This window comes from Electrona antarctica (genome assembly GCF_951216825.1).
Source record: "Electrona antarctica genome assembly, chromosome: 12".
In the NCBI taxonomy this organism is placed as follows: Eukaryota; Metazoa; Chordata; class Actinopteri; order Myctophiformes; family Myctophidae; genus Electrona; species Electrona antarctica.
Genome location: NC_136793.1, coordinates 40,478,900 through 40,502,008, shown reverse-complemented (window position 1 = coordinate 40,502,008; position 23,109 = coordinate 40,478,900). Strand labels below are relative to the sequence as shown.

General features: G+C 42.8%; 1 protein-coding gene across 2 annotated transcripts; it reads left to right on the top strand.

Annotated features, from left to right (window-relative positions):
• Positions 1-164: 164 nt before the first annotated feature.
• hira (histone cell cycle regulator a) lies at positions 165-22,721 on the top strand. 2 transcript variants are annotated; one of them, XM_079516799.1, is made up of 25 exons: positions 165-440; positions 2,847-2,909; positions 2,988-3,098; positions 3,600-3,690; positions 3,900-3,994; positions 4,113-4,208; positions 5,044-5,204; positions 5,655-5,822; positions 6,247-6,360; positions 6,474-6,544; positions 6,782-6,887; positions 7,549-7,770; positions 8,441-8,526; positions 9,591-9,788; positions 11,171-11,314; positions 12,317-12,539; positions 12,999-13,103; positions 13,467-13,615; positions 13,932-14,093; positions 14,334-14,392; positions 15,951-16,056; positions 18,265-18,387; positions 19,071-19,234; positions 19,543-19,631; positions 19,849-22,721. In XM_079516799.1, exons 1-25 carry the CDS (start codon positions 404-406, stop codon positions 19,963-19,965), a joined length of 3,060 nt encoding a protein of 1,019 aa, XP_079372925.1. In that variant the 5' UTR covers positions 165-403; the 3' UTR covers positions 19,966-22,721. The 2 variants fall into 2 exon arrangements, with proteins under 2 accessions (XP_079372925.1, XP_079372924.1); XM_079516798.1 differs by having other exon boundaries at positions 12,996-13,103.
• The last annotated feature ends 388 nt before the right edge of the window (positions 22,722-23,109 follow it).

Genomic DNA, 23,109 nt, shown 5'->3' with positions numbered 1-23,109 from the left:
CCGCGTTATTTACGTGTTAAATCCAACCACTTAATCAATAATCATAAACATTATGCATATTAGGAACAGAAAACAATAAATACGCCAGCGTTCTGTCGCTGTCGGCAAGAACGTGAATACCTTTATCTGCGGAACTCACGAGTCAGATCTACTACACACGCTTCTGCTGCTAGTCGGTCCCAAATATCCTGCGCACTTCCTGTGTCACCGCAGATGGCGTCCGGCCTGGATGCTTCTTTTTGGGGATGCGAGCGGCGGCTGCAGAAATGGAGTTGAATTAAAAAACAAAGTAACGGACGGAGTTTGAGACAAAGGGAGGGGGTCGTTCTCTTCTCGACCGATCACACCGGCGCCGATCACCGGGGGACTTTCATCGTACACTAAACACACGTTAATATTAGAAATGAAGCTGCTGAAGCCGAGTTGGGTCAGCCACAATGGTAAGGATTTGAACTGCGGGTTGTGCAGGAATCTGTCTTGGACCAAGTTGGGCTTTTATTGATGGGGGGTGAGATGGGTGGAAGGAAGGCATGATGGTGGTCTGCGATGGTCGCCACTTGTTTGTCACCTAATGACCACTAGTGCAACAAGACAGCATCATTGTGTCAATGCATATTTACTATTTGCTTCAGGGAATACTGCATAAAGTTGAAAGAACAGTGCAATGTGGTTGTGTTTTGGAACATATTATTTGTATACACAGATTGCATTTGGGAGCTAACGTTAGCTAGTTAGCTCCAGCTGGCTTTCACTGTCAAACCGCCCTACAGTCACAGTACGTGACCCATTTTGAAGTTGCAAGTGGCATTTGCATGTTTGACAGTGCAACATCCATTTTATGTGTTTAATTTAACTCCGAATGTGTACGGCTCCATTTTGCTTACATTGTTATACACTCTCAGAGTTGCACATTTATACATTGGTAATGGATACATTGAAATGTTAGTAAGCGTTAAGTGGCTGTCATTCATTGGATGATCCTTTTGAAGTTGCAAGTGGTATCTGGATTCTTGACAGTGCAGCATCCATTTTAGCCCATTGTAAAATAACAAAGCACATAATACATGAACTCTGAAAGAGTGAACCTTCACTGTACACTAGAGTTACAAAATGGATACATTAAAACAGATTTTATGTATACTATATTATTGGTAATATAATTTAGTGTCAGTGTGAAACCTTCAAATACATTGACGGTTTCTAATTAATATCAAAGGTTGAAATATTAGTCTTTTTTTTTGACAATTTTACCAAATTACCTATAACTACTTTAATTCAGCAAAGTGATGATGGTTTCTAGTTTGATACTTAAACCACACAATATAATCAACTCACTTGTAATTATTTTTTCATCTATCGACTATCATAACATACAGTTGGCGAATTCGGTCCTGCAATTTATTGTTCAGAATCTTGTCAACTATGTTGACATACATTGAATTCTGACTCATGGTGCATAGCTCTCAGACACAGAAGAAAAAATACATACAGCAGATGAGAGAATTAAGTATAACATTTATAGTGATGTACAAAAAAGTTAATAATATACTGTAAGTATAAGAGTAACGTTAGGAATATAATGGTTATGCAAGCAGAATATGATGTTATAAGACAAGCTGTATCATCTATTGGACAATAAATATAGAAATAATAATATATATATTTCTTTATATATTAATATATATTTTTTTTATTGCATCCATGCGATGTATTTTCGTTCTGAGGTATTCTATTTATAGTGACTGATAGGAATAGACTATGTGACAACCAGGTTAGGTATAGTCTGGTGACCACCGGAGAGACGGGTGACAGCCGGAATGTAGACGGGAGCAGTATGGGTTAGCGCCCCAGCCTGCATCCTCCGTGAGGAGGAAGCCCAAAAACCTTCGATGAGGCCTTTAGGAGGGCCAGGAGCGCCCAGGTGGAGTCTGCAGAACCATTGCGGCTCAAGAATCCACCACTCCTGAATGAAGTGTCTGGTGCTGGGAGTCTGGTGCAACGCACAGGTCCTCGCTGTACTCCTGGTGAGAGCAGGAGTGGACCTGGTGAGACGTAGGAGTGTGGCCCTGGTCTTTCCCTAGTGGGTCTGATCGAGGGTAGCTACTGGGACGTAAGTCGGGACTTGATCACCCCGGCTGGGTCACCTGAGTGAGGGGTATGATGTTCGCGACACCCGAAACCCCGATGACCTTGGGAAGTTGGGATACATCACTGAGGATACATCCCAGTTGCATACAATTTACAATTTAGGCATTTAGCAAACGCTCTTAATCCAGAGCATCCATGCAATGTATTTTCGTTCAGTAGTACAAATTGGATATACAGTAATTGGTTTGCCCTTCACAAGTAATATGTTGCTTAAAGGGCCACGTCACCCCTTTTGCAACCAGAACTTATTTTAATGATGTTTAGGACACAATATACACTTTCCTGGGGTTTTATGTGTGTAATGTGTTTTTAGATATTTTAGTCATGATGCCATGTTCATGACCAACATTTGTCATAAAAAGGTGGTCTCACTTCTTTCCTGGACTACAAGTCACACCTCCACGCAGCCTCCCCCTCTCCACAAAGAGGGGCAGTGCAGCAAAGCATTATGGTCATTGTAGGAATTCAACAATCCAGTCAAACCCTAGTCAAACACACAGACTTCATTATTTTTCTGGCCTTAGGGTGCAAATTTCAAATTGTCCTACTGTTATCTACTACAAATACTATTAACATTGAGTGACAGCAGTTTCTTCCAGCGGTGAAATGTCCCTTTAATGAGCAATGTATTTCTCTTTGGTTGTCTCTTTCCCCTTTACATGCATGTTTTAATTAAATATACTTGTGTGTTTTTGCAGGTAAACCAATATTTTCAGTGGACATTCACCCTGATGGAACAAAGTTTGCTACAGGTGGACAAGGTGAGTGTCGTACACATATTCAGTATGAGGAGTGGACAAACGGCACAGCCAGTAAATTACTGATTTTTCTTTTTTTAGGGGAGGATTCCGGGAAGGTGATGATATGGAACATGGCGCCAGTCCTCCGAGAGGTGGATGAGAAGAATGAGAACATTCCCAAGATGCTTTGCCAGTTAGACAATCATCTAGGTGATTGATGCCAGTACTTATCATTCATGCCTTTCAACATACTATGATGAATAGATGGATGTTTTTTTAATATAGCATTTATTCATTTGTTAAAGCTGCAATCCAGAACTTATTTTAATGAACAAAACCAATCTGCATAGTACAGTAAGAGTATGTTAACCCATTAAAACCGAGAAAGCATCTGTCATTTTAGATTTTAGCGTTCATTTTAGCTAATCAAAATAGCAAGGAAAAGAAAAAAGTACTCTTGTGTACAGCAGTACAAGGCAAAAAGACAATACAGAGCAACGGTATGCGGAAGTAAAAACAAAGTGTCCATTACAGTCGGTGCTTCATTAGTGTCTCGCTGTATCGTCAAAAAATAAATAATTTTCAGTTGGCAATCACTTTTTTCATTGGCAATTAAGTGATAATTGCCAATCAAAAAAGTGTTTCACCTATAAAAACATGGCTAAAAATGCAGAAACATTTATGAATGTATAATGTTGGTATTGTCTGCAGCTTGTGTCAACTGTGTCCGCTGGTCCAATAATGGCCTGTACCTGGCCTCAGGAGGTGACGATAAACTGGTCATGGTGTGGAAGAGAGCCGCGTATGTAGCACACACACACACACCAATAACCACCATCAAACAAACATTCATACGTCGGTCACTCTACACACACACTCTTATTATTCACTCTTTTACTTTCCCTTTTTTCCACTGTCATACTCTCACACACAAACATGCATAAACATGCACACAAACACATTTTCATGCCTATGTCTTCGGTTTTATATTGTGTGTCCCTGTTAATGTAGCTTAATCGGACCCAGCACAGTGTTTGGCTCCAGCAGTAAGATGGCTAATGTGGAGCAGTGGAGATGTGTCACCATCCTGAGGAACCATAGTGGAGGTAGGAGGCCACACATACCTTAACGCAGTTAATATGCACATGCACCACCATGGCTCTTTGCTTTATTGACAAGGTGGGCATACTTTGTCAAGTAATGTACATGTATTTTGTGTTTTAGATGTAATGGACGTAGCGTGGTCTCCTCATGATGTTTGGCTAGCCTCCTGCAGTGTGGACAACACCATTGTCATCTGGAATGCACGTAAATTCCCAGGTAGGAGACTGACCAGACAATGAAACCAACACACCTTAATCTCCTTGACACAAGGTATGAACAGTTAGTCGAAAGATTATTTCAAAACTGACTTCTAAACAAAGTATTTTTGTGTTTTAGGTAATATTTGGTCCATGAATCCAATACAATAATAATTTCACCCGTAAATGTGTACTAAAGGACCATCAGGTTTTGTCATGTTAAGTCATATACACAATTTCCAGTTTTCTTGATATGCCAGGAAGCCATTGGTTTCCATTAATTTCAGCATCGTTGTGGTAGTTCTACTGTTAACAGTAAACCGTCACAGTGGAAGCTTGACTTGAAAAAGATTAAATCGCAATTTTCCCCAGTTCAGCCCCACTACATATACTAATAAGTATAGACAGATTCTCACATCAAATTTACAGTATATATATGCAACTTGTACAGTAAGTTAAGCATCAGACAGATGATGACGATATTGTGTCTACCATGGAAAATACATGAAGTGAGTCTTTGCTGACTATACCATGAAAGTGTATTGCCTCTAGGTAATGATGCTAGGATCATTACCATGCTGACTGAGATTGCACCATGTACGCCTTAGTTTTACACATTATTATTCATTCATATGGCCTTCCTTTGATTTGGTAATATGAGTAGAAAGTTTCCGTTAGTGTTTACAGGCAAACTATAGAATTTCATCTGTGCTCTAACCCGAAAGACAAACTATGTGCTGACCGGTGGTGTCACTCACTGTACTGTAATCACACCACAAAGACAATGTCTGAGACTATTTCTCTCTCGATCCCAACTCTAATTTTTTGTTCTTAACTTTGCTCTGATCTTCCAGAGATGGTAACCTGCCTAAGGGGTCACACAGGGCTCGTTAAAGGCCTAACCTGGGATCCAGTGGGGAAATACATCGCCTCACAGGCAGATGACCACAGCCTCAAAGTCTGGAGAACCATGGACTGGCAGCTAGAAACCAACATTACCAAACCATTTAATGAGGTATAAACTAGTTTTCTCAGCCATTTACCAGACATAAAGCATGTGTTGAATGTGTTGTCCTCTAGATACAAGTTGATTGATTTCAAATTAGAAAATCCATTACTGTTGAACTGTTGCAGATGTAAAGCCCAAACCACACCTTGGTTGCAAGGAGTTGCATGGCGACCCATTGGTGTGGTTGGGGCCATTGAATTGAACCAGTTGAATCACTTAGGTTGATGTGCAACAGCACATATCACACTGCTGGGACGGACGCTAAAACCATCTTGTCCCGTCTCGACCGTTTGGTGTGGTTTGGGCTTTTTACCTACAGTATGTCATGATTATTTTCTGTAAAATGTACAAACTCGGTCTTAGACGGATTTGGAAAAATATACATATATTTTTTTTATCTGTCTTCCTTTTTCCTACCTACTCCTTCCCTCCCATGCCTCTCTCTTTCTCTGTCAGTGTGGCGGGACCACCCATGTCCTACGTCTGTCTTGGTCCCCAGATGGCCAGTACCTGGTCTCGGCCCACGCCATGAACAACTCTGGTCCCACAGCTCAGATCGTAGAGAGAGACGGCTGGAAGACCAACATGGATTTTGTTGGACATCGCAAAGCCGTTACTGTAGTGGTAAAGCTGTGTGTTTTTGTGTACATTTGTAATTGACCGGTATGATAGTAATTCTCAGAGTCACTTGCATAAAGAAAAGGAAGAATCACTCAAATCAGTCAATGGAAATTATTGTCATGAATTATTTGAATATTGCACATAATTGAAATATGTTTCTGTCAATTTGTAGCTCTTTAACCCATTGAGACCTAACCACATTAACCATTAACCCATCTACAAGCTCATAGCGCGCCACCGAGTGGCGCGCTATGAACTTGTAGGTCTGCTATTTTTGAAAAATCGTTAAAATGTGCCTCAAATCTTTCCGAAAATTGTCATGATTTAGAAAACTTTTTTTTTTTAAATTTCGACGTCGGGCCTGAATGGGTTAAATGTAATGGCCACGGATACGTGTCTAATACAATATCTCTCCGTCTCTCTCCAGAAATTCAACCCAAAGATCTTTAAAAAGAAACAGAAGAATGGGAGCTCTCCAAAGCCCAATTGTCCCTACTGCTGCTGTGCTGTAGGCAGCAAAGACCGCTCCCTCTCTGTCTGGGTGAGTTGTAACTCGTTCACAACTGTTGCCATTGCAAACATTATAGCTACACGTACTTTTATTCTGCTGGGAACAATATTGAACCTGTCTGTCTGTCTGTCTCTGCTGTCTAGCTGACCTCTCTGAAACGACCGTTGGTGGTGATCCATGATCTGTTTGATAAGTCCATCATGGACATTTCCTGGTGAGAGCATCATATACAGTCGAAACTTCATAAAGGCTTTACATAAAAGCTAACGGGCTTAAGGGACAGGTGTACAAATTCTAATGGCCTTGTGCGCGCGCGTGTGTGTGTGTGTGTGTGTGTGTGTGTGTGTGTGTGTGTGTGTGTGTGTGTGTGTGTGTGTGTGTGTGTGTGTGTGTGTGTGTGTGTGTGTGTGTGTGTGTGTGTGTGTGTGTGTGTGTGTGTGTGTCATGGTAGGACTCTAAACGGCTTGGGTATCTTGGTGTGCTCCATGGATGGTACAGTAGCCTACCTGGACTTTTCACTGGATGAGCTGGGAGACCCACTCAATGAGGAGGAGAAGGTTAGGTCATCTACACACGAGCACACACACACACATGCTTTTATAGTTGCCATCTATCATCCCTCTCCTCTTGTTACTATGTTACTCTTCCCCTCTGTCCACCCTCTTATAGCCATCTATCATCAAAACCTCTATGCTGTTTTTCTTTTCTTTCTACTGAGAACGCCCAGTTAACACCTTGGAGGCGCAGGGCGGAGATCACCGTCAAGTTCAAGTGCACGGTCATTTGCCCGAGACGGAGATTGATCTCCGTCCAATTAGTGCTATGAAAACTGATCGCATCGCTCTACAGCCTAGAGGCGCTTGTTGCGCAATCCTCGGTGTTGCACAACAGTGACACGTCATCGAAAATGTTCCCAGCCTGTTTAGCTGACGACAACGAAAATCTTAAAACATTCGTAACTCGCGATCTAAATCCTCCCGTCTAATTATGAAAAAATATCCTGTGTTTGACGGCCCTCCGCTGTCCAGTCGCTAGTCGCGATAGATTTATTCTTACCTCCCGTTGTTGTCGATCGACTCTAGAGTGGTGTGGCTATTGTTAGCTGCTACACACACATTCACAACAACATCCGGTCCGTCTGTAAAAGTGGTCCGGGCACATGGATTGAGGTGTTAATGAAACTCTCTCTTGCTTCTCCATCTCTGTCCCGTCCTGCAGAACACCATTCACCAGAACATCTATGGCAAGAGCCTGGCTATAACCAACACAGAGGTCCAGTTGTCCACCACCATCATAGAGAACCCAGAGATGCTCAAATATCAGCAGGAGCGTCAGAACTCTGCACAGGCCAATTCCGGGACGGGTGGCAACGGCCCAGAGAACACATCACCAAAGCTGACCAACATGATGAATGGAGAGTCCCTGGAGGACATTAGAAAGGTAGGCGAAGGGATGTTGAGTTAACTTACCTGGATTCTTGTATGTCTTTCCCTCCCTAGCCCATGTCATATCTTTCTCCTGTCTGAATAAATGGAGAAAGAAAAAAAGCTTATAATCGTATATTAACACTTCTTTTGCCGGGGAACTTTTCATAATAAAGGCGCTAGAGTGCCAAGCAGATAAGGCAGATTTTACTCTGAAAAGCCCCGCCTTCCATTACCCCGCAAAACCGGGAGGCATAATCTTCTGTTACTACCTCGTGCTGTCACGTCTAAAGTCTCTCTAGAAGCGTTTATATTCCAAACGAGATTCTTTACACGAGATACGTTACATGAAATGTCACAAAACATAACTACCAGATTGGATTGGTCAAGCTTTGCGTGACTTGGTGCTCTGATCGCTACGTGGCCCGAACATCTAGCTATTTAAAGAAATCACACTCATGTGAAGTGAGGGGCGCTCTTATCATCATACATCACATTCCGTGCTCAGCCAATCAAATCATCACATTCCATGGTACACACAGCCACGAAGCTGGGCATAGGAGGGGCATAATGTGGAACTCAGGATCCACATGCCTGTGGACTCCATATCTGAGACGTTTTGTGTGTATAAATATAGAATGTTAACGGTTTTACATTTTATGATGTTAAATCCTGTTTTATCACAGAACCTTCTGAAGAAGCAAGTTGAGACGAGAACGCCCGACGGCCGGAGACGAATCACACCACTCTGTATCGCTCAGCTAGATACTGGGTCGGTATAGAACACGTACAGGACTCACACATTTATAATACACAGATTACACACTCTGTTTATTCCTCTGTTGAGAATTCACACATGAATAAGCCCTATATGTCGTATGATGAATAGCAATAATGGCCAATTTACAAAGCATCGCAATGCGGGTCAGAGTATAGGGTTCATCGACCAGCGAGCATGAAGGTGTGCAGTAAATTCCATGGCAGTCTAGCCAGAAATGTATGCGATGTCCTGTTTTTGGTCCAAAGTGACAGACGGGCAGAATCCAAATCATCTTTATTCATGGGTGGCTGTGGCTCAGGAGCTAGAGCAGGTAGTCCAATGATCCATGGGTCGGCGGTTCGAATCCCGGCTCCTCCTGTCTACACGTCGAAGTGTCCTTTGGCAAGACACTGAACCCTATATTGCCTCCAATGTGTCGGTCGGTGTGAGCTTGCCACCATTGGTGTGTGAATGTGGGAAGTGAGGACGCTGGCGTCGACTGTTCGCCGCTTCACCTCCCAATGTATAAATGGTAAATGGTAAATGGTGCATTTATATAGCGCCTTTATCCAAGGCGCTTTACATAGATTGTGCATTACATTCACCCATTCACACACACATTCATACACCGATTGCGGCGGAAGCCATGCAAGGTGCCAACCAGCACATCGGGAGCAATTTGGGGTTCAGTGTCTTGCCCAAGGACACTTCGACATGTAGACAGGAGGAGCCGGGATTCGAACCGCCGACCCATGGATCATTGGACGACCTGCTCTACCTCCTGAGCCACAGTCGCCCCTGAATGAATGAACCATTGTAAGCGCTTTGAGTAGGCACGTAGTGCATAGAAAAGCGCTATAAAAATGCAATTCATTATTATTATTAATTGCCCCATCACATGTTTACAGGTGTAAAACAGTGGGTGAAATTTGTTTTTGTGCAAGCTCCATCGTTTTTGATTGTTTCCAGAAAGAGAAAGAAAAGAAAGGGGGGGGCGCAAGTGAGGCTACAAACACCCACAAACATGATCACGAATACAAATGGAATCAGTATTGACACTACTCTTGTCTTTCCAGTGATTTCTCTCCAGCACTGTTCAACAGTGTACCCATCCTACCTGGTTCCTCAATGCCCAGCCACCTGACCCCACAGCTCAGCTCTGACTCTAGCCAAGGACAAGGTGGCTCTCTGGGGTTGAGGCCCAGTCATGAGTCCCTGCTGACTTCACCTCCACCTAACAGCATGGCCAAGGGCCTGGAAGACAACAATAATGGGTAGGGACATGGGTTTTATATATTAAAAATCTTTAGTTTACAAACTAAATAACAGCTAGCAGCTAACTATGCATTGTATCCTGTTTTTGGTTTGCTCTCTGACTACTGTCAGTAGTTTATGCCGTCATTTGTGCCTCGTTTGTTTCAGGATTTATTTATTTATCTCTCAATGTCTAACTAAGGCCTAGAAGTTTAGAAGACAACGGTCTCTAGAGAAAATGGCAAAATAAAAAATCAGATGTGCCGTCCGTTTAGATGGCACCAGCGTTATGGGGCTGAAAACACACCAAAGTGAAACCACCTTCCAGAGTAGAAATCTTTTAAAACGGTCCGCCTCGCGTCTCCATGTAAACGGGCAACACGGGGGGAATCAACAAAACGTGTGATGTCACGAGCCGCAGAACCACGCTGCGTTGGTGTATGCATAGACATATAAAGGTAGACGCCTTTTCCGGCTCTGGGGCGTCTGTATCTCAACGGAAGGCAACATGGAGGCAATGGCGATGCGTGATTGGATTGCATTGGCAAGCTTTCCCGAGATTCCTTGCGAAGCTTAGCGGACGAGCAGAAGGGGACTTTCGGTAGGCCAATCGGAGGCGTGACTACCTCATTCCGAGCAGCACTTACCTTCCGAGATTCCGCTTGACTTCCTCCTCCCGTTGGAGACGGGTCTCTCCAACGAAAGTGCAGCGACCAATCAGGCATCTATATATTTTTTAAGTGGTGCAACCACTTCCTTAAGTGACTGTGTGTGGGTGGGTGGCTGGGTGCGTCTGAGCACGAAAACAGCATGGTTGTTTTTCACCACCTGTGCGTAACCTAACACACACACACGCACATATTAACTGTATATATGGTGATTTCGGGTGTGCCAGTATAGTACAGTGACAGTACAGTACAGTAGAGGGACCCCCACACGGTAACTCTGTCATTTCTCAACCGTTTCGGACACGGGTGGCTTTCCGGAATCGGGCCGGCACCCTGGATGCGTTCCTGTGGGTCTGGAACTTTTCCCCCCTCCCCACACGGAGTTGCACCACTTTCTTCACACATTGTGAAGTAAGTATCTATGGGTGTATGTAAACAAACGGCTGTGATAGGAAGTAGGACGGGAGTGGTTCTATGCATCTGGCAGTGCGTCAGCGCCACCTGGCAGTGCGTCAGCGCCACCTGGCATGCACACTACAGCGTTTTCAATCACTGTTGCGCCTCCGTCTAAACGCAGACTAAAAAGTGAGAACGCAGCGGCACTTTGCGTTTTCTCTAGAGACCATTGCCGCCTATACATGTCCTCCGCATCTATGGTCTCTGATCTCCATGTTTATCTCCTTTTGTTTAGCTTTTTAATGGTTTACTTTAACACATTTCTCTCCATCTTGCAGAGTGAAGCCCAATCTGTTGTTGACCTCTGCCTCTAAAATTGAGCCAATGAAAGCTCTTGACTCGAGGTTCACGGAAAGGTCAAAGGCCACGTCGGGGGTCACTGCTGCCATCTCCTCCACTGCAGGTCTCACACCACTAGACAGGTGATTGGCTAACGCAGTGATTCTCAATCTTTTTTACTTTATTTCAGAGACGGCCCAGTTAGATATGCACTACACCACAGACCCCCATTTGATCGTTTTTTTTAATCTCTCACTCTGGAACCTATATCTGCGACTGCGTTATAAAAGCCTCAATGTTCATTTAACTCAGAGTAAGAGTAAGTGTAGAGTACCTCCCCTGGTGGGCTAACGATGTTGGATGACGTATTTAGCTACAAACACTTGTTATTTGCTTAAGTTGCTTAGCAACAGCATTCAGATTCAGAGATATAAAGAATTCTTCCATTGAGTAAGTGAGCTCGAATTTATTCTCAATTTTCTTTTATCATTTGGAGGACGCTTAGACCCTGATCACTTGTCCTTTTAACGATGCAAAGTATAGGACGACTTCCACCCATTTTCAACATATCTTCATCTAATTGGTCCTCACTAATGCTCATTATAATATGGTACCATATTTGTCTACTCCGTCTGTATCTCAGAGGAGGGCTGTGGACAGTTCAGGAACCCACCTACCAGTCACATCATCGATGGGAAATCTTGGCTAATAGAAACTGCAGGCTTTCTATTCGTGTAAAGTTGGCATGGAAGCCATTGTTCTCGAGTTAATACAAATCAAAATAAAAAATTGTTTGAAAAGAACAAAGCATAAAAACTGCCTAACGATGATGTTACTGGTAGGTGTGTTTCTGAAGTGTCCACAGCCCTCCTATGAGACACAGAGAACAAAGAAATCGCACCGTTATATCACGAGCATTAGTGAGGACCAATTCTCTGAAATTATATTGAAAATGGGTGAAGTCGTCTTTTGAATTTTAGAATTACAATACAAACATCTAATCGCCCTCTACAGTCTTTCAAGAGCTGTATTATGGGTAAAATGTATCTATGAGCAATGGTATCTTGGAGGCTACGTTGGTGTAAAAAAAAACGAAAAGAAAATACAATGAAAAAATAATAATCATCATATATATATTATTCCAGGGCAAAAGATTCTTCTTTTAGCACTTCTGTCCTAAAAGACGTCAGATTAAAAGACGACACCAGCAGCGACAGTGAGGACAAAATGGCAACCATCAACAAGAACCTGTCGTTCAACAAGAGGAAAGCAGACCTGATGGAGTGTGCAGAGGTGGTGGAGAAGAGAAAGAAGGGAAGGCCGCGGAAAGACAAGATGGTCAATTCCATGACACAACACTTTCCTCAGGTGGGGAAACACCTTCATTTCATTAACCCATTTTGTGGCGGGAACCCCTTTTGGTGTTTTAAACATTGTTACAATTTAGCTATTGAAAAATAGCAGATCTACAAGCTCATAGCGCGCCACCGAGTGGCGCGCTACGAGCTTGTAGGTCTGCTATTTTTGAAAAATCGTGAAAATGTGCCTGAAATCTTTGAATATAAGTTTTTAACTCAAATCTTTGCTACTGAGAGGGTCCCTGGAACTACATATTTTCAGATGGGGGTCAGCGGCCAATGTCATATATATTTGGGGTTCCTAGACATGAATATGTTTGAGAACAACTGACATAGAAACATGTTTTTTTTTCAGAAAAGACATTTTTAACATTTCGACGTCCGGTCTAAATTGGTTAAAGGAAGGAAGAAGGATGGATGGAAGGAGAGGACGGGTAACTAACGTGTTGTGTGTCCATCTCTTTAGCAGGTGACCTTTCCATCAGACAGGGAGCCCGTCAGAGTAGCACCTCCTGTAGCTCATGTAGTTCTCAAACTACCCACACCCAGCACAAAGAAGTCCTTCAGCTTGCAGGTAAAAAAAAGTGTGTGCGCATGTGTAGTATTATACTTGTATAGAAGAATTTGAGTAGTAGACATTATGAGGACCATTTTCCTGGTCCTCACAAGAGTAATGGTTTTTATGGTTATTCTTTTAGAATTAGGCTTACAATTAGGAGTTGTGCCCAATTAGTACTTGGTTGCGTGGCTGTGTCATGCACCAAAAATAGCCAATCTACAAGCCAAAGCTTTTACTAGTTTTGCCATGTTCGGCTTTAGGGCTAGAGTTAAAAATCGCAAAAACGTTATAGAAAACTTACAGTGTGTGTGTGTAAGTAATATTTTACTTGGTGTAGGAGCGTCAGCTAAGTACCTTCCATGTTATGCGTGTGTACAGGTGAGCATGGAGCCTTCTGTTTTCCTGGAGGTGGAGAACGAGGTGTCACAGGTGGCTCACACTAAACTCAGCCAGCTGCGGTGCAGCAGAGACGGCCGCGATTGGGACACCCTCCTACCCAGCTCTGTCATTACTGCTGCTGGGAGCAGGTAGGACGCTGCAGAATGGCTTGGTTGTGTGTCAAAAGCATTGTTTATATCAGTGGACCTCAAACTTTAGAATTTCAAGGACCCCCGGTTTGGTAAACAGTAGGCCACTGACCCAGAATAACTCATGTACAAATGGAATTGCTTCCATTTGTACACTCTGAGTTACAGACCTATAAGGGTCAATTTGATTCCTAACTATCAGTCATTAAGGGCCTCCTCCTCTTTTAGTTTGGTTGTAACACATCGTGTACTTTTGTAATATGCATCAATCACTTTTTATTCACATATTCATTCAAACATCCCATCTGCTCTCCAGTGACGTCATCGCGGTGGCGTGCGAGGACAGGATGTTGTCGGTGTTCTCTTCCTGTGGACGGCGGCTGCTTCCTGCCATCCAGATGGCCACGCCCATGTCTGCCCTGCAGTGTTCTGGTTTCTACGTCATGGCCATAACCGCTGGAGCTACGCTCTCTGTCTGGTTAGACAACACAACGCATACAGAAACATGCACATAGAGACAGATGCACAAAAATGTGGAATTCTTTGTAGAATCAAGAGGGTACTTTAAATGCAGGTGTGGTAAGGGCCGCAAATACTGTGGCAACAAAACGGCTTAGTGTCTGGATCTCCAGAATGATGTGCAGTAAGGCATAACCATGTATTCAGATACATTTGTATGTGTTTTATACTCTATCCAATAATTGTTTCTCTTCTTTAGGGATGTCCAGAAGCAGACAGCGCTGGTGAAGAATGAATCTCTACACACCATTCTAACTGGTATATATAATGCTGATAATGAACCATCAGAAAATAAATTGGGAATATAATTCTGTCCTACTCTATTCCAGTGGTTCTCACCCTTTTCTGGATCAGGGCCCACTTGAAAATCTTGAAAGCAAAGCACCCATGTGACCACTTAACATTTTCAGACAATGTTTATTTTGACAATCAATCAATGGAACCACCTAGTGTACTTTAAGTTCTTATTTATTGGTATCACTTTTTAATATGACTTTACTGTTATAATCATTAAAATCTTAGTGTTTTGCATTTGGAGGCCCACTATACTGCCGACAGGTTGAGATTGAGAACCAGTGCTCTATTATTCCATAGGGACTCGCCCTTTCCCAGGTGGTTTCCCCAGGCGGACAGGGTTTTGAGCTTAGGATAAGGCACTATTTCTGTGAGGTTATGGATTGATTGATTTAAAAAAAAAAAATCAATCAATTTCAATGAAAGTACAGGGCAATACAGAAACTGCTACGAGGATAAAACTAGAAAAAGCACTAAGACTTGTTTACATCATGATGTTTTTTTAACATATACAGTTAAAAAAGGGGGAAAAAAGGAAAACGTGTACAGTATGGGGGGGGGGGGGGGGGGGTGCAGATTTGAATTGCAGCCACCCGTAAGTGCAGTTTTGAAGGAGTCTAGGGATTCACATTTCGGCCGTTGGTAGGGCGTTCCACATTTTAGTGGCATAGGAGCGAAATATGGAAAATTCCCTATTCCATAGTCCCTGTCTCCCTCGCTGCTTCCTGGTGGTCTTCTCACTCTTCTTCTTTCTCCTCCTCCCGTCCCTCGTACCTAGGTTCAGACACTACAGTGTCTCAGTCTCACTCTTCTTTCTCCTCCTTCCGTCCCTTGTACCTAGGTTCAGACACTACAGTGTCTCAGTCTCACTCTTCTTTCTCCTCCCGTCCCTTGTACCTAGGTTCAGACACTACAGTGTCTCAGTCTCACTCTTCTTTCTCCTCCCTTCCCTTGTACCTAGGTTCAGACACTACAGTGTCTCAGTCTCACTCTTCTTTCTCCTCCTTCCGTCCCTCGTACCTAGGTTCAGACACTACAGTGTCTCAGTCTCACTCTTCTTTCTCCTCCTCCCGTCCCTTGTACCTAGGTTCAGACACTACAGTGTCTCAGTCTCACTCTTCTTTCTCCTCCTCCCGTCCCTTGTACCTAGGTTCAGACACTACAGTGTCTCAGTCTCACTCTTCTTTCTCCTCCTCCCGTCCCTTGTACCTAGGTTCAGACACTACAGTGTCTCAGTCTCACTCTTCTTTCTCCTCCTTCCGTCCCTTGTACCTAGGTTCAGACACTACAATGTCTCAGTCTCACTCTTCTTCCTCCTCCCGTCCCTTGTACCTAGGTTCAGACACTACAGTGTCTCAGTCTCACTCTTCTTTCTCCTCCCGTCCCTTGTACCTAGGTTCAGACACTACAGTGTCTCAGTCTCACTCTTCTGTCTCCTCCTCCCGTCCCTTGTACCTAGGTTCAGACACTACAGTGTCTCAGTCTCACTCTTCTTTCTCCTCCTCCCGTCCCTTGTACCTAGGTTCAGACACTTCAGTGTCTCAGTCTCTGCTGACACAGCAGGGTGTCCCAGTCATTGGCCTGTCCAACGGGAAGTCCTACAGCTTTAACTCCTCCATGGAGATATGGTAAGACTATGAAATGGTCACAGCTTGAATCCAATTGAGACGTGACATCATGAAACTGCCTTTGACTCTCTATTAGACACACAAGGCTGTTGCATTGCATTATTTCTCTTATGTAATACCAGAGTTTGTATTGCTTCTAAATATGTTGTTTTGAGGAAAGTGTTTGTCCTTGGCTGTCAGGCCAGTATCACAGCAAGGTGGCCCATTTTGTTTGAACTTGGGGAATCTTATGTGCAAAGATATTAAACTTCATATCCATGGTACATGGTTATTATACCACACCTATCAATCAATTTCACCCATGTTTCCGCCACACAACACGTGCGCCAGTGTGCATGCGTCGTCAAACACAATTTGTGCCCAAGACGTCCACAGATGTCCTAGGAAGTACTGCATGTAGTGCCCAGGACGTCTGTGGACGTCTTGGTTTTTTTTTCTTTCAAAATGTGGGTCTAAAAGTGGGCACCCCACGTCGCCATTTTGAAAGAATGAAAGGGCACACCCGGTCGATGCCAAATTTCGCACACACACTCCCTGGATGCCAACGATGAACCTCTGCCCCAAAATTTCCAGAACGGCCTGTTATAGCGCCACCAGGAGGCCGCTTTGTGCAAAACAAGTTTTTGGACAGTACACCTACAGATTTTCTCTAAACATCACGCAAATTGGTACACAGTCTCTCTAGAGCCATTCAACGAAACGGGTCTTTCAGATTTCTCAGACTCCATCCTGATTGGCTAAGATTGGCTTCCAAAGTTCGCAGGAGTGCTCAGTTTCAAACAAAATGCTGCAAATCATGAACACATCGTGTGATTTCCGTGAAATTGCGCACGCACATTCCCACTAGGCCGAGGAAGAAATGCCATGTGAACATTTTCAACTCGGCCTCATGGTGGCGCTATAACTAGCCGAAAAGTGTTTTTACCTCCAACTGCACGGATTTGTGGATAACTTTGTATGCCAACTCCCTAGAGGCCAAGGAAAAACCTTTGCCTGGAATTTTTCACATCTGCTCTTTATAGCACCACCAGGAGGCCGACATATGTAAAACACATTTTCTAATATTACTCCTTCAGAGGTTATCCAAATTTCACACAAATCGGTACACATGCTCTCCATAGTCATGTGATCAAGACGGGTTTGTTTGATTTCTCATAATCCACCTTCATTGCCTACGATTGGCTTCTAAACTTTTCAGGAGTAGCCCGCTTTGTACCCGTTTTGTACAAATTGCCACAACTACTCAACGCAGCGTCCGATTGCGGTGAAACTGCATGCATATTCCCACTAGGCTGAGGAAGAAATGCCAGTTTTCAAATCAGCCTCATGGTGGCGCTACAACAGGCCAAGCCGTGTCTCTCACTCACACACACACACACACACACACTCCTGGTGGAGACCTGTGCCCAGAAGGGCACTTTTTCTAGTTGTATCTGTGTTGGAATGTTTCAGTGTTTGAGCTGCCAACAATCGTCCTCCTGCTCCTTGACATACAACAGCTACAAATACACTGTAGCTTTGCATTTTTGTATCTTTTGCAGCTGCCCGTGTGAACGCAGTATAACGCCCCCCAAGCTACATCTCCAGGTGCTCCTTTGAGAACTAGCCCAAAATAGTTATGTGCAGCCCTGTTTATAAAGATCTACCGGTATAGACATCATTATTGTGAGCATTCACTCAAGTTATCACATACTAACTGTACCCATAGGCCATAGCCATAATTATTCACAAAGATAAGAAAATAGTAATCTAATCAACACTTTGGCTTAACAAATGGAATAACATGTATGTCAATGAGGAACTGTACCAGCAAACAATATAGTCCTGCAGGGAGTGAGGCAGTTGGCTAAGAACATGGCAGGTGCTCCTATCGGACCTTTGCATATCAACCCTTTTTCAGTACGCAGTCATTTTCTAAACGTCTAGGTTCTGCGGTTGCTGTTTTTCATTCTGTTTTTGGTTTGTTTGGACTGGGAATCCAGGATAAGATCCAGTGCTTCCTCTCCTTTCATGAATTCTACCACTCTCACTCGGAGTGACTGTGTACAAGTGCACAGAGGCACTTTGGCTTGCGTTGCTTGATTCTGCTTCTGGTTACTGATCATTGTTATCAGCACTAGGGCTGGTATGGTTTATCGCCCTCTGTCATTTTATGACTCAAATTCAGGCTGGTTATGTGATGAATCAATATCATTTTCTCTCTGTCAGGACTCTGATAGCAGATAAAGCAGACTCTTTGGTCCAGTGTGCAGACTTCAGGAGCTGTCTGCCTACCCAAGATGCTCCTGTGTCATCGGGACCACTGGCCATCATGCAGGGACGCAACCTCAAGTACTATATGTTATATTAATGTATGAATGAATGAACCATTGTAAAGAGCTTTGAGCACTTGGAAAAGCACTATAAAGATGCAATTCATTATTATTATTATTATACTTACACACCTACCTATACAGCGCGCTGCTGTGCTGTGTACGCAAAAATGCTTTTCAACACTGTTTCATGCAGTGTTGTGCACCGACAATTGCCATGCTGCAATGTGTTGCGAGCTTGTAGAGATGTTGGCTATTTTGCAACTAATTACAAATCAGGATTAAAGCTTATCTAAGGACAGAGAATTTTTACCTGGGCCAACGCAGATGCAAAAAAATATTTTGTGTGTGTGTGTGTGTGTGTGTGTGTGTGTGTGTGTGTGTGTGTGTGTGTGTGTGTGTGTGTGTGTGTGTGTGTGTGTGTGTGTGTGTGTGTGTGTGTGTGTGTGTGTGTGTGTGTGTGTGTGTGTGTGTGTGTGTGTGTGTGTGTGTGTGTGTGTGTGTGTGTGTGTGTGTGTGTGTGTCGCACAACAGTGTCATACAAAAATAGTGAAATCATACTATCAGATCTACAAGCTCAAAATGTTTGTAGTAGATTATCCTTAGATTATCGATAAAATATATTTTCTTAATAAGTTTTCATTATTAATAATAATAATTATTATTACTTATGACCTATATTTCTCTCTTGTGTCCTCCCAGCGCTGGCCGTCTGGCGTCCCGTCTCTCCTCCACCCCCCACCAGCTCCAGCAGAGCATGACCTTGGCCTTCCTGGAGAACCAGCTGGCCTCCGCTCTAACTCTGCTCTCCGCCCAAGAGTACCGCTACTGGTTGCTCATCTACGCTCGCTTCCTCGTCAGTGAAGGTATGGGAAACCATTCTCTTTTAGGTAGTGGCTCCAGTGGGGGTGAGTGATCTGAGTGAGTGTGTGATTGAGTGCACGTGCTTGTGCACGTGCGTGCACCTAATCTTACAAATCACTGGACCAATCGGCACCAGATTCCTTGTGCACAGTGCCAGTAGGCCAAGAAAGTAAATCCCTGACTTATTTTATCAGGTTTTACACTTTTTGAATTTATTTTATATATTTTTTTAAATCAATTGAGAGAAAAGTAACAGCATATCTTCTTTTGTTTGTTTTGCTTATTGCTTATTATGATTTATCTCCCTCAGGCTCAGAGTATCGTCTCAGAGAGTTGTGTAAGGACCTGCTGGGGCCGGTTCATAAGTCTGCTGCTACTTCCTGGGAACCTCTCAGTCTGGTAAGAACAGAGTTGATTATCACACTCATACCATGATCAGACCAGAAAATCAGTCCTCGCTGTACAGTAGCTCTTTATTGTCTCCACCAGGCCAAAGGCATGGGGAGAGAGTATGTTTTTTCATAAATGAAAAAGTTTTCACCCCCTGCTAAACCAAACGACAAATAGAAAAATAAAGGCGCGTGTTGTTGTTTTTTGTGTGTGTGCGTGTATGTAGGGTTTACGTAAGCGTGAGCTGCTTCGGGAGGTGCTGCCAGTCATCGGTCAGAACCTTAGATTCCAGAGACTGTTCACAGAATACCAGGACCAACTGGAACTCCTTCGCCAGAAATAAAAGCTGTAGACACACACACACACACACACACACACACACACACACACACACACACACACACACACACACACACACACACACACACACACACACACACACACACACACACACACACACACACACACACACACACACACACACAGACTGGCTTGGTTCAGACAGGTTTAACTCTGAAATCAGTCCCAACTGTCTAACTGGGTACATGCGGAAAGGTTTGGTCACTCTATGTTTTTTGTCTGGCCAGCCACAAAGCCACCATTATATATTATGAATTGAAAATGTTAATCATGGTCAGTACACTTGTATTTGAATGAACAGAACAGACACAAAGGGCCATTTGCCACGAGTGGAAAAGTGGACAAGGCCATCTTTATTTTCATCCGTAGTTTGGATGAAGAGTCACACAACAGAACTGTGTCCCAACTGGAGTTTTCATTTCCCTGCAAATATACTGCTATACTGAACGAAGCACTTCTGGACTGCCCCTTAATCATGCATTTGTCATACTTATATTAATGTATAGAAGCAATATGTTTGAACCAAAGTGATGCCTTGAAATGTAAAAATGAGAATTGACAAGTGTATTCTCTGGGATGGGACCTGTTAAAACTAATATTGCAAGAGATTTCAAATATTTGAAGGGGGCAATGGAGCGCTTGATTTTGGTTACATTTACAGGTGACTTTTACTCTTTAAAGAAATTGCACGAGTTAAAAGTGCACTTCAAGCAGCTCAAATATTTCAGAATGTCTTCGAGGATTTGAGTCTACATTAGCTGCGTTATGATTGGCTTGTGGATGAGACTATACGAAGCACAAATCTTTGGAGAAATATCAGAAAGTGGTTACACTCCTTCGTTTTCTATGTCATAATCGCTTATCTACATGAAGTTGGAGTTTTCACACTGCTCTTCAAAGCATTTTAAGATCAGAGTAACATGTCTCAAATATTGAAAACACTTGAAGAGCGTTTGTCTTGTTTCCTTTCTTAATAGATAGATTTTGTTGACCCTTTTGTGGCTGAACAAAGTCTGTATAATAATTCAATCAAGCACATCTCAGGCTGCAGATATTAAAAGCTGTATGAAAATGGATATTTGAGGTAGTCTGTTCCAAAATGAGATGTTCACGATTTGAAAAGTTCACACATGTTCTTACAAAATGATTGATGGCACAAAGTAAAGAAAATATTTATATATCATCCCAAGCATTCAACATTTCCTGAACCCTCCAACCGAGGGAAGGCATCTTGCCCAAGATATCACATACCCATAGCCTTATTTATTTATATTTTACAAATACAATAAAATAGTCTTTAAGGGCAGAGTCACACTGAGTCTGTTTGATTCAAATTGTTCCCAAATATGATTGCCTGGTCCCCGCTGGCCATGATTCAACAACATTAACTTCCTCCCATTTGAATACAGCAATATAGTATTTTGGTTCCTTTGCATAGGGATAAAACACAATCTTAGTAAAGGTAAAAAATAAACTGCCTACCACTTTAATACAATGATATAGTATTTTGGTTCCTTTACATACTGATACTGTTATTTGCATGTTTTGACAAAGTGAACAGGGAAAGGAAAAGGAAGAAAAAACTATTTCTGGCTGCCATGGTTGCTGCGTTGATCAAATGCTATTTTCTCCTGGTCTGTGTGACTAAATAAGGCTATTTGTATGTGATGAACAACATCGTAGACTTGACCAACATCGGGCAATGATGATTTCCTTGGATGATAATCTACTGTCCTGGTTGACAGAGATGGGGGGATTCTTGTACGTTCAGCTAATGATCGCCCAAAAACGGATATGACATTTTGGAATAGAGTTCTTTCTCTTACATCCATCATCACACATCACACACTTCAGCCTGCTCTGTTGACTTAATCACATAGTGCTACACTTTGCCAACATGGGTGGGTGATGGCTAGATATATTTATTGGAACTGATTAACTGTAACTCCATCACGATCTTATAGATTGTCCAAAAATCCTGAATGAAACCTGGAAAAATCACTTCCCTTTTTAGGTCAAGGTTGTTTTTTTCTGTCTAGTCCCCTGTTGTCTATTTTGTACATAGAATAATTGGTGCTACCCCCAGGACATGGCAGAGCTGAGTAAAGGCTGTAAAGATGAGATTATGATCCTCCTAACCTTGCACGTCCACTGCCTCTCATCACTTAACTGGGATGATTGCTTTGTTTTTTTGGGGGGGAGACAGAATCATGAAAATATTAACTAATCATGTAAACTTTCAAAACTTAATTTGATTCCACGTTACAGTTGGGTGCATTTTACCTAACTCTGGCATTATGGTCTCTCCCCTCCCTCCACCTGTGCACCCTCCTCCCCCCGTGGCCCTCACTGTACAGATAAAGGGACAATGTAACCTGTAAAGGATTGTTTGATATATCGTACTGTACAATAAGATAAGCAAGAAATGCAAAAATGACGGGCAAGATCATGGAACAGAAAGACAGAGGAGTCTGGAGACATTCCTCCACTTGTTCGTCTGTCTATCTCTGAGAGAAATGGGATGTCCCTTTGTATTCTTTACTAATTCTGTACAGCTTTTATTTCTTTCACGCCTTTCTTTCGTCATTTACGTCATTTTTAAATGTTTGTACAAGGCAACTTTGTCTCTTTCCATTTTCTACAAAACAGGAAAGACTTTCAATGCGGAGCTGAATTCGTGTTTTTTTGGAAAAGGTGAAAAATAAACAATGGAAGACTGGTGAGGTTTTGGTAACATTGGCCTTGGCTTTCTGTTCTTAAGCGTCTATGGCAAGGACTTGGATAAACCAATAATGTATGTGAGAGAAAAGACATTAACCCTTTGAACTATGTTGCATAGAGTAGGAGCTATAAGGCACTGGTTCCCACACTTTTTCATGTCAAGGACCTCAAAATTAACACTCATTAGCCTGCGGACCCCCATTAGAAAATATATTTGCCAAGGACCCACATAAGCGAAGAGGATTTATGTTAACCCATAGCATACATAGAGTATTTGTTTCTTGTCATGGAATTAATATGGATCTAAATGGGTGGTTAGAAACCGGTTACACCACAGTGGATTAGAATTTACAACCTCCATGGTGGTGTGCTAGGACTACCACTGCACTACAAAATAAGCATAAAT

Bases quoted from the DNA above. Each gene is read 5' to 3' on its own strand.
- hira (XM_079516798.1), top strand. From the start codon at position 404: ATGAAGCTGCTGAAGCCGAGTTGGGTCAGCCACAATG. The intron at 5,823-6,246 runs GTAAAGCTGTGT...GTCTCTCTCCAG, and splicing joins GCAAAGCCGTTACTGTAGTG to AAATTCAACCCAAAGATCTT. The intron at 7,771-8,440 runs GTAGGCGAAGGG...GTTTTATCACAG, and splicing joins CCCTGGAGGACATTAGAAAG to AACCTTCTGAAGAAGCAAGT.